Source organism: Ornithodoros turicata, chromosome 1 (genome assembly GCF_037126465.1).
Source record: "Ornithodoros turicata isolate Travis chromosome 1, ASM3712646v1, whole genome shotgun sequence".
Classification (NCBI taxonomy): Eukaryota; Metazoa; Arthropoda; class Arachnida; order Ixodida; family Argasidae; genus Ornithodoros; species Ornithodoros turicata.
The window spans coordinates 67,410,820-67,422,507 of NC_088201.1; the positions used below are offsets into that span (position 1 = coordinate 67,410,820).

At 46.7% G+C, this 11,688-nt stretch overlaps 1 protein-coding gene across 1 annotated transcript; it reads left to right on the forward strand.

Annotated features, from left to right (window-relative positions):
* The first annotated feature begins 3,159 nt into the window (after positions 1–3,159).
* LOC135378357 (uncharacterized) lies at positions 3,160–7,978 on the forward strand. Its single transcript, XM_064611370.1, has 2 exons — positions 3,160–4,067; positions 4,395–7,978. The coding sequence occupies exons 1-2, from the start codon at positions 3,630–3,632 to the stop codon at positions 6,273–6,275; spliced, it is 2,319 nt and encodes a 772-aa protein (XP_064467440.1). The 5' UTR covers positions 3,160–3,629; the 3' UTR covers positions 6,276–7,978.
* Positions 7,979–11,688: the final 3,710 nt, after the last annotated feature.

The window sequence follows — 11,688 nt, forward strand, 5'->3', positions numbered from 1 at the left end:
AAGCCCATATGAAAGGTCTTGAGTCACAAATACCGGCAAAAGGCTGCCGGTATCACCTCCCTACCGGCAACCGGCAGAGCGAGCAAATAACCGGCCGTGCAGGTATAATACCGGCCTGGTGGCAACCCTACCTACAATTCGCATGAACCTTTAAACACGTCACACCTAACCCTTTAAATACCATTCCAATGATGAGGACGGTGCCCAGAAGAAGAACAGTCTCTGTTCGAAATATCGGCGGCTTCTGTCCTGAGGCAACTCCCTTCTTACATCTCTACCGGTTCGCTGGATTTCTACCCATCTGCGTCACAACGAAGAGGTTGATAAAGTATGCATTGGGCGCGCGAGTAGCACATGGCGGCATGTAGCATGAAAGGGACAAAATGGGCTGACTACAGGTTCGTCTTGACCCCTACGGAGAGATTTAGACCTTTCAGAGCGGGTCCCAGACATTTGCTCCCCCTCCCCCCAAAAAAAACCCGTTATTGGAAATGAAATGAATGGTTCTACTTGCAAAATTTAAGTGCATCTGAACGGAACTTTCTTCTTGAAGCTCGTTTCAATTCGTGTCTGTATACAAACTCAAATAGTTGTACACGCTTAGTACGTACAAACGACTATTATCACCTTTTACGTATTTGCGCATATGTATACTGAATATTTTTTTCATGCGTATCATGTTTTCTTCACCAGGGGTGTACGATGAGAAGCTTCTTTGCGTAGCCCTTTAATATATTTTTTTTCTAACTTCAACATAAACGATATGATTTCATCGCTTATTGATACGGTATGCGAGGTAGTGCTCGTTGCGAGGGATCAGGCACAGCGGAACGTTTCTACCAGGTGGTTTCTGCGGGTTGTGTTGGAAGCAGAACCCCATGGCTCACAGGGAGTTATGAGATCTGTAATGATCATGATGGAATGTGATGCCCAGACTAGAAACTTGAGTTACGAGCCCAGCGTTGATGTAACACACTGGACGCACGCACAACGTGATGGCCGACGCAAACGAAGTCCGCCAATTTGGATTGCATATTGCGGAAAACGAAAAGGCGCCAGTGAAACGAGAAAAGTTTCGGTGCAATAGCGGCGTCAGGAGAGTTTCTCGTCCGTGCGTCTCACAGACGCAACCACGGATCCCATTGAAACATATGGAATTGAGAAAAGCAGTTGTGTGAACAACCCGTATACATACAGGGTGTCCCAGAACGTGTCGTTGAATTATAATAAAAAAGCTACGCCACCTAGAATCATGCGGTCAACAGCATTTGACCTTATTGGTGTTTTGCCACCTCCTAATGTGAATGTCATGTACTCCAAGTTTAATTATGTAAATATTTGCGAACTGAACTCGGAAATTTGCCAAGTAAAGGTCACTTTTTTATCCCACCAATATGAAGAGCGTGCCGAATTCACTCAAATTCATGATAATTCACAGTGATATTCACGAGCTATCCCATCGGAAAAAATAGCCGAATATCATGCTTTTCGGAGCACCGGACCATAGCGCGCGATGACTTTTTGAGCGCAATCGCTCTCAGTGCGACGAAAGGAGGTTCCGAAGCCAGCCCACAGAGTGATAGTAGAAAAAGTAACAGTTCCTAAGATTGGGGGAGGGAAAGCATTATCCCAGCGAAAGTCGGACGTGATAAGCCGTGCCTGTTTTATCTCTTTCTGCGATGTCGGGGAGGGCTGGGTTTCCAACCTCCTTTCGTCGGACTGACAAAGATTGCGCTGAAAAATTCATCGTGCGCTATTCTGTGCGACATCCGTAGAGCATGATGTTCGGCTATTTTTTCCGATGGGATAGCTCCTGAATATCCCTGTCAATTATCATTAATTTGACTAAATTAGACACGCTCTTCACATTGGTGGGGTAAAAAAGTGACATTTACTAGGCAAATTTCCGACTTAAGCTCGCAAAAAATTACATAATTAAACTTGCGTTACACGACATTCGCATGAGGAGGTCGCAAAAACCCAGTAAGAACAAATACCATTGACTGCATGACTCTAGGTGGTGTAGTTTTTTTTATTATAATTCAATGACACGTTTTCTGGGACACCCTGTATATATGACCGATTTCGACCCAGGAAAACACCTGTTGCCACGTTGCCTCCGAGCGAAGGTTTCAAAAGACCGCCGCACGAGACACTGCAGAGAATTTCCTCGAAAGCCACTGCGATCAGCGACGCGCGCACAAGCGAGATGCTCCGCCGCCGGCGCCGAGGAAAAAAAACGAATAAAACAATTTCGCGGCGGTGATGCCATCCCTCTCTGGGAGCGTGCAAACAAGGAGCGCAGGCGTCCGCCTTAAGAGGACATACCACCCCCTGTTTTCTATGTGAACTTTGCATAGGTTTTGTGGCTGAACTACGAGACAGATCGTATTGCGGAAACCTTCATTGGAAAGGTGACGTCAAGATCTCTTAACTCTGGGAACTGAAATATCGCTCTAGCGTTGTAATTTTTTTTTACGGACCCCTGAAGGTGGGAACCCCTCTGTTTTCTATGTGAACTTTGCATAGGTTTTGTGGCTGAACTACGAGACAGATCGGAATGCGGAAACTTTCATCGGAAAGGTGACGTCAAGACATCTTAACTCTGGGAACTGAAATATCGCTCTAGCGTTGTAATTTTTTTTTAAAAAGAAAAAGAAATGAATTTTGTCGCTACAGCTTCAAAAAATCCAAATAAATAAATGAAAGCAAATAAAAACAATCCGCTTCTGAGGTTAACCGGGGACATGTTTCAGGATTCAAATGACGCGTTTTTTGTGTGTTTTTAGCATTCTGTTTTTCCGAAAAAGAATTAAAAGTGAGTACAGGCATGCATCCAAGGCGTTTACCACTGATTCCGGAAGGTGGCGCCGTCCGCTCGCAGCGCCCGAACGTAGTCCGCTCGTAACCATCCGCGTATTGCGCAGCAGCTGATCGGCGTCCGTGGTTTCGGCGGTTCGTCCTGAAGTGACCAATTCGTGGCTAAGTTACGCGTTTTTTTCACTTTCTTGTCCTGTTCATTTGCTCTCTGTCCTTGTGTGTTTTCTGCGTGTTCATAGTATTTACCCATTATGGCTCGAAGTCACGTCTACGGACAACGGAAACGTAAGAAGAAGGACTTTGCGAATTTACGTGGTAGAGGCAGGCATGTGACGGAGCCTGCGGATTTGAGAGATTTTGGTAATGCAGGATGCTCCAGCCGTGCTGTTCCCAGTGATCGTTGCACTTCGACGACTCCACATCGCGCAGATACCCTTGTAGGCTCAACCTTTGGTGGTAGTGTTGTTCCTCAAACTGTAACTGATGCCGGTCGGAATGCTTGTTTCGCTTCGAGCACAAGCGAAATTCGTCCTTCAAATTCGTCATTTGCTGATTCAGCTGAGGTAGATAATGTAGTCCCCTGCAGTTCAGGTTGTGACGAGCTTGCCGGTTCCAGAGCAAGTCCCGTTCCAATCACTGCCGCTGTTACACCCAGTCGATCTTCATCTTTCGATACTGGCAATGTTCACCAGACACAGAGTCAGCGCACAAGCAGTGTGAATGGTCGGCGTATAGTGGAGATTGATCACTTCTTCTCGTCTTTGCAAAGTTTGTCGGTACATAGTCCGTTTGGTTGCGGCCTGGCTGACATGGAAATTGTATCAGAACATCGGCGAGGTCTGTGTAGCTCTTTCAGTTTGAAGTGCAGGATGTGTCTGAGGAAAGATGTAGTCACAACAGAGGCACCAGTTGATCAACTTGTTCAACAACGCATGGACGTCAATTCCTCAGCAGTGAACGGTATCGTGTCTATAGGTTCTGGTTTCTCAGGCCTTCGCGAGCTCCTAGGTGCTCTGGACATACCCGGCATGGCTGGTAGCACGTACAGTAAGTATCAGGATATTGTTGCTAAAGGAATCGACGAAACAGCTTGGGAAGAAATAAGAAAAGCAGGCATTGAGGAAGCTCGGTTAGCTAGGGAGGCTGGGGACGTCGATGCTGACGGTTTTCCTATAATTACGGTCGTTGCCGATGGTGCTTGGTGCAAACGTTCATACAAGAACAAGTACGACGCTCTTTCTGGCTTGGTAAGTAAAAATTTTTATCTACACTTAATAAAGGTGCCCGAAAAAGGAGGATTTATCTTGCACACCGCTTGGCAGACGGGATATACAGGAAGTCTGTGCCCACCATTTGTGGAAAGAACACTATGAGCATTTATTTGGAGGAAAAAGTTGACCCCTCTGGTGCTATTAGTGGCACTGCTGTCTTTTGGTAAACACACTTTCTAGAGTGGTATACATCCTGTGGCATTAATTCGTATGATACGCGTACAAATGCATAATTCCTCGAAACATTGTCATTGGGGGTAGAGTTTTGTGGAATACAATCCTGACATTTTTTCGTTTTTGCAGGCTGTAATTGTTGGGTACCGCACAAAGAAAGTACTGTTCCTAGGCGTCCGGAACAAATTTTGTACACTGTGCGCAAGTTCCAAGGCAGGGTCGAGCCCAAAAAAGCATCTGTGCTTCAAGAACTGGGACAGCAGCTCTACCAGTATGGAGAAGGATATCGTCGTTGAAGGCTTCAGGCGCAGCATTGAGTTGCACGGGGTAAAGTACTTGCAGTTGATCGCTGACGGTGATTCGAGCACATACAAGTCAATTCTTGAAGCTGCACCGTACCAGCATCAGGTAGTTCAGAAGGTAGAATGTCGCAACCACCTTCTTCGAAACTATGTAAGTCGTCTTCGAGATGTTGCTTTGGCAAAGAGAACAACCCCCATTCCCCCATCGTTGAAGAAGCTACTTCTGGATAATGCTGTTCGACTAAGAGTTGGAGTTGCTAGGGCTATTCACTATCGCAAAGAGCAGGCCGAGTTCAGCAAACAAGATCAGATTCGGAACCTGGTGGCTGATATCCGTAATGGGCCACTCCATGTGTTCGGCGACCACGCAAAATGTGCGGGTTACTTTTGCAGTGGTCCAAAAGAAGGGGAAGTCAATCACGTCCCAGAGCTCAGGAAATGCGGACTTTTCAATGAAATCCTTGTAGCGATGAGTCGTTTGGCAAACAATGGTAGCAGCTTGATCCTTGACGTTAACAATAATGCTGCAGAACATTTCAATTCTCTCGTTGCAAAGTTTTCTGGCGGTAAAAGAATAAACTTTTCCCAGAGGGGATCATTCGGAATGCGGGCTTCAGGAGCTGTCGTGTCTTTCAACTCTAAGCAGTACCATCGTGCTCTACATAAGGCAGTGTACAACACCAGCCCTGGGAAGTATGCAAAAATTATGCTGAAGCGTAAAGCAGCTGTTCGTGCTGCTTGCATAAGGCATCGGAGTTCTGGGGCTGCTCGCTGTAAGCGTTCACTTGAAGGTGCGCCTTGCAAGCGTGCTTCCAGCGACAACCACTATGGTTCCATAGTGGATGCTCCAGACATGAACCACGATGACTATGTTGAAGCTGCTGCGGCGTACAAGGATTCCCTTGTGCTCTCCCAACCAGATGCAGAGCAGCTCGAGGCTGATACTCGAGGTCAAGAAGGGAGAACTTTGTGGATGCAGGAGAGGCGAAAGCGACTCACCGCTTCTAATTTTGGCAAGGTATGCAAGATGCGAGATGCAACGAGCAGTGCAAGTACTGTTCGTTCCTTGCTCTATGGTCATTTTGACACTGAGGCTCTCCGATATGGTCGCGACACTGAGCCCATTGCAATTGCTAAGCTGCAGGATGAGTTAGGGGTGACTGTTTCACCATGCGGCCTTGTTGTTGATCAGGAGTTTGCATACCTTGCTGCAACACCTGATGGGCTTGTCGGTGATGACACTGTCGTGGAAGTGAAGTGCCCTTATTCGGCTCGGCCCCTTACCCCTGTGGAGGGAGTGCGGGCAAAAAAAATCACCTTTTGCACTATTGATAACTCTGGTAATATTTCGTTGAAGGAAAACCATGACTACCACTATCAGGTGCAGGGACAGCTCCACATCACTCGACGTCAGTTTTGTCTTTTTGTGGTATATTCTGGCGAGGAAATTTTTGTCCAGAAGATCGAGAGAAATGATGGCTTCTGGAGCAAAATGATTGGCCACCTTCAACTGTTCTACTCGCATAGCCTTCTACCGGAGTTGGTTGACCCTCGTCAGTCCCGTGGGCTGCAGCTCAGAGATAACAAGAAGAGTGACCATCAGGTTGCCTCGCTCTGTGATGCCGCCAAAACAACTTCCAATCAGGGCGATTCATCCAGAAAGAGACGGAAGACTGGTAAAGATAACTCACCTGCCGCTGTTCTGTAATTATGGCTAGACTGTGGATTTACGTGTCATTTAGTTTGTGCGGCTCCACCTTTGCCAAGTGTTTTAATGCATATTCATCCATTTTGCTTCATAATTTACTGAATGTTTTTCCATATACATGTCTTCGACTTTGGCTCAGGCTGCATATCTTCACGTTTGTGTTTCATATTTAAGTTACCTTTTTCCATTTTTACTGTGCATATCTGTGCATATTTTTCAATTTTCCTAAATATTTATATTAATATATTTCTATGTATAAATCCACAGACTAGTCGTGCGATGCTTGTCATATTTTAAACATGGCGTAAGAGTGTGAAATCTGAATCCAGCCATCAGCACGTGAGGATCTAAGTATGAGAATGGTGCACAATCTCCCAACCGTAGAACCGTCTTCCCCGGCATTGTTGAAACACGTCCACACGTTGATGCTATATGTGTGAGGCCATCATGGTATTCTACCTTGGCTTGAGTGTATGAAGATATAGCAAAGCTGTCCCCAAACCGTCGTTCTTCCCAGGCATGGTTGAAACACGTCCACACGTTGATGCTATATGTGTGAGGCCATCATGGTATTCTGCCTTGGCTTGAGTGTATGAAGATATAGCAAAGCTGTCCCCAAACCGTCGTTCTTCCCAGGCATGGTTGAAACACGTCCACACGTTGATGCTACATGTGTGAGGCCATCATGGTATTCTGCCTTGGCTTGAGTTTATGAAGATATAGCAAAGCTGTCCCCAAACCGTCGTTCTTCCCAGGCATGGTTGAAACACGTCCACACGTTGATGCTATATGTGTGAGGCCATCACGGTATTCTACCTTTGCTTGAGTGTATGAAAATTGTGGAAAGAAACATGAATGGTATTCCTAGCACTTTTGAAGCTCCACCAGCCTGTTCAGATGTCGACATCCTGAGTATGAATCCATTTTGATATTTTGACAAGGTCGGTAAGTATCATTGTGCAGAGCTGTCTCCCAACTGTCGCCAGTTCCCCGCATTGTTGAGCACGAGCAACATCCCAACATGTCGCTCTGCGTTACGTCCTCTTGCCATCTTGCCTTTACTTGGGTGTCATTTCAACATATGAAAATTGTATTTTCAGATTCAGGTATCCAGTACTACTGCAAATATGATGGCCAGACGCCCAAAGGTCAAACTTCCTAAGTGTTACTGTCTTTACCTGTCATTTGAAAATTTCCTACTCTCTCCCTGATTATGAAGCACCTGCCCTTGCCAGTGTTGTACCTGGTTCAGCATTATGTGGCCAATGATGAATGGTGCCCTGTTGGACATTTTTTTTCCATAAACACACACTCTGAGGCTTTAGCTGCCAACTGACAAGCATGGCAAAAGCAACTATCAGTTGCTACTTCATTGCTCAAAAAGGAAACTCGTTGCTGAGTAACACGTTCCAAGTTTTTACTATTCCCATATTATGAACCTGGCTCTGTCCACCAGGATGCTATATGTTGATGCCGTATGTGCGAGACCTTCATGTCAAAGTGCGCCTACATGCAGCGGACTGTATGGTACTTCATTATGTGTGTATGCCACATCGCCAATGATGAAATGTGCTGTTGGATACTGTATCCACGAATGAACATTCTGAGGCTACAAGCATGAGCTGATACGCATAAGTAATGCAGAAAACGTGACGATGTATACATGCTGCGTTCTTCAATAAAATATCTCCAATCTACCAATAGTGAACACGTGCTACTGATTTCTTTTTAATCTTTCGGGTGCTGGCTGTCTAGGATTTTCTGCTTGCAGTAATCTGTGAACCAGTGGTTACTAACAATGGCTATTGGTCACCTTGACCAGATTTCATCTGAAGAAAAACTTGAGACCGGGGGAACACTGCAAACACATCTGTACGGACCACAATACGAATTTGAGGAGAAATACATTTTTTCTCTTGAAAAGCTTGCTATGAAGCATAATATATTTTATTAACCAAAATATATTGCACGAGTTGCACCCGTAGGAAAATACCCAGCCATCTCATTCAGGCTACAGTGGGCATCAGTGACTCGCACTCATAGTGGCAAGCAATGCAGTAGTCTTTCAATTTCAAATTTCACACGCATTATCATGCACCACCTCGCTGTGTTTAGAGTTTCTGCTCCAGGAAATATCACGGGGAGGGGGGCATATGTGCCCTGGACCAACTTCTAAGGAAACTACTGGTCTCAGGGTGCCTAGGGTAACGAGCAGACAGCCCAGCCGGAAGCTGGCAGACGGCATGAAGCCATTACAAAATTTCCATCGGAATGATGATAGTTGTTTACAAAATTTTATCGGGCAGGTCTTGTGTATGATGTGGGCCATTTGTACACTAATCATGGGACAAAGTATGCGATGGCAGGAGGAACAGGTTAGAAAAAGCTTTGACTACGTTGCTGCTGCTGACAGAAGTGAGCATAGGATTGGGGATCAGATGACGTGGTTGTTATAATACAGCAGGTAACAGTGGTAACATCGTTCTGTGTCGTCATGACATGGCGGCTAAAATGGTGAGCGTTCACCACGGTGAGCGCACAGGCCTGCATGCACTCGTGGGGTGTCCCTTAGCACGACACTCTTCACACGACTCCATTGGCTTGAGTACGATGCCACGACGCGGACCCGGTGCTTTCAGCCATGGTCCGTAGCGTTTCACGAGGGCTGTGCGGAGGATGCCTGCTAGGCACGATAACCCCCGTCCCGTCGAAATGTGATAGCCATCCCGTGAAAGCATCCCCTCTTTCACCTCCTTGTTCCTGGTAAAGACCTTGTGCTGGAAAAGATATTTGAACATATATACGGAATGTTTTTGCAAACAGCACTTCACAAAGACAGCAATACAAATAAACCGGAATTCCTGGTAGGCATGTGCCAGTACTTCGTACGCATTTTATTTTCGGAAAAATTGCGCGATAAAAAGCAACTGGAAACTAGCTTTGTGATACTTGAATTACAAACAGGTACCGCATCAAGACCATCAACTGTTTGTAATTCAAGCACCACAAAGGTAGCCCCAGTTACTTTTTGTCGCACTGTTTTTCCAAAATTAACGAGCATTATAAAATACCTGCCATGACCACCAGGAAGTTCCAGAGTTAGCGTTCGAGAAGCGACTACTCACGTCAATGCTCAACACCGTAGCGTCACCGGCACGGACAGCTGGAATCGTGCGCAGCATCGCGTTATATCCCTGAATTGTGCCAGAAAGTTCAGGCCGCCTTGTCTGTGGCATCAGCTTATACAGGAATATATGCTCCGCGTAGCCTTTCGCCACCTCAACGGTATCCTGTGAAAGAAGACCATTCATGGAAATGAATCTTCCCTGGCGTGTCAGAGGAAATGGGTTTTAGCAGCACAGAGATTGAAATCGTTGCAATCTGTACTTACTGAGACTTCCCGCAAAACAGCTGCGGCACTCTTCCCATCCTGGATATCGTTGCCACCGATATACATGACGATCCAGTCTACTGCTAGGTGCAGTCGATGGATTTTTTCTCTCAGACGGGCCGCTGTAGCTCCGGGATAGCTAAAAGTGACGATTTCCACGTCAGAGTCTACGAACAGCCTGTCGCGCGTCATAAACTTCAGCTGGCTACTGCCAACCAACGCGCCTTTCATCGTTTACGTTTCTCTGGGATCACAATGCGTTGTGCGGCGAACTGCAAAGTCAGTTGATCTCCGAAGAAGCTGCAAGGGAGAACCATGCGTGCGTCTGTGGCGTGCGCGAGACGCAGTTGGCGCCGTTGCGTAGTCCTCCTCTCCACAGCTGTCTGGTCGTCTGCTCGCTGAGGTCGACGCGACCACCAAGCCTTTGGCAGCCCGCTCGTGCAGACGCGGATGTTATGTGACGGGGCCCACACAACAAACCCATCGCATGCAAAAATATAAATAAAATCAAATGCGTTTGTGGTGTTTTGCACATTGGTTTAGGGCCTTATGGACCAGCAAAACCAAATATAGTGGGATGACCGTGAGGGTGGGGACGTTTGCCACAAGATTTCGCGGCACGCTACCCAAACCCGGATTTATTTGTCATGAGCATTCTGCATGTATTCCTAAGAATCCTTCGCTGTAGTGGGACGATCATATGTTTAAACACTAAAAACAACAAATTATTTATCGAGCGGTCAAAAGCTTCCTTTTATGAACTGTATATGCACCGCGGAAAGGATGGAAATTCGCCTGCGATCTCTGACGGTGAAAATGAAATCATAGTTCGATTGCCGCGGAAATAAACACTTTCTTTTATTTTTGAATCGGATAGTCCGCAATTGATGCAAACTACACTATGATAAACAGTCGCGTCCGAAATATCGAATATTCAGACAAACAATTCAACACGTCAGCCTGAACAGACTGGAAGACAGGTTGCTTTATCTTGGAATTATGAAATTTTTATCGTGGTTGAGGAAGGCCCGGCTAGCATTAAACCCCATAAAAAAGTAACAACAATACAGTGAAGGAAGTAACAAATCGATACCTGCCGTCTGCACGCACACTGTATCACGAAATTGGCCAAATCCGGCGGCCATTTACTCAAAATCGCCGCCAAAATTTTGGCACGATTTTCGGGTATGTTATGGAGCTATCCTTCCCGAGAACACAGAAAGAAAATTGGAATGGACAAATGGGACTGGCCATCGGGCCCGCTGCGAGCCTGGGGAACACTTAGAGCAGAGGTGGGTTTGGATAGGGCCTCAGTATAGAAATATTGGTGTATGGGCAGGGCACGGGCCTAAAAATCCGGCCCATGCAGTGCTCTACCCCTTCTCAAGAGGCAACTACAGTGCCAAAATGCGCATGACCTGTGCATACGTGCACTGTTTGGTTTGTTTGATAGCTGAAGAAACTCGGGACGGGGGACAAGACAGCCGTTTCTATAGAAAAGCGCTATCACGCATTTTGTTTTCCCAAATGTTCGCGTAAGCCAGACGGACACTTGGTAGTTCGACGAAATGGGCACTTGGACCGTATGACGTGCAACCCATTATTTGAGGGTGAAATCCATACCCGACCCCTAAATCCTCTGACAAGACCCGCCACCCGCGCTCTACCAGAAAATGAAATCCACACCCAACCGGACCCGACCAGCAGGGGCTGCGGCGCCTTTGTTTACTTATTATTTGGTATGATCTTTTCTCTTCGTTGTTGTTGCTGTAGCCGTTGCTTGTTCGTGGCCGACCCGCCAGCAGTGCTTGTGCCAAAAACGCTGCCCGCAACAGTCTCGCTACCCGCGCGGGTGTCAATAATATCACCCGCAACCGACCCGCTACCCGCGGGAAACTCCAAACCGGGATCCGCACCGCAGGATAGAGCGTGTCGTGCAGAACCCTGCCTGCACTACGCCTGAAAACTCCGCACTTCGGCTTTCCTCTTGATCAGCGTCTCACTCTGCTTCACGGAGAGAGC

What these genes read in the sequence shown, in the direction of transcription:
- LOC135378357 (XM_064611370.1), top strand. Translation starts at nt 3,630, where the DNA reads ATGGAAATTGTATCAGAACATCGGCGAGGTCTGTGTAGCTCTTTCAGT. An exon ending in ACGACGCTCTTTCTGGCTTG is followed by an intron (nt 4,068 to 4,394) that starts GTAAGTAAAAAT and finishes TCGTTTTTGCAG; the next exon opens with GCTGTAATTGTTGGGTACCG.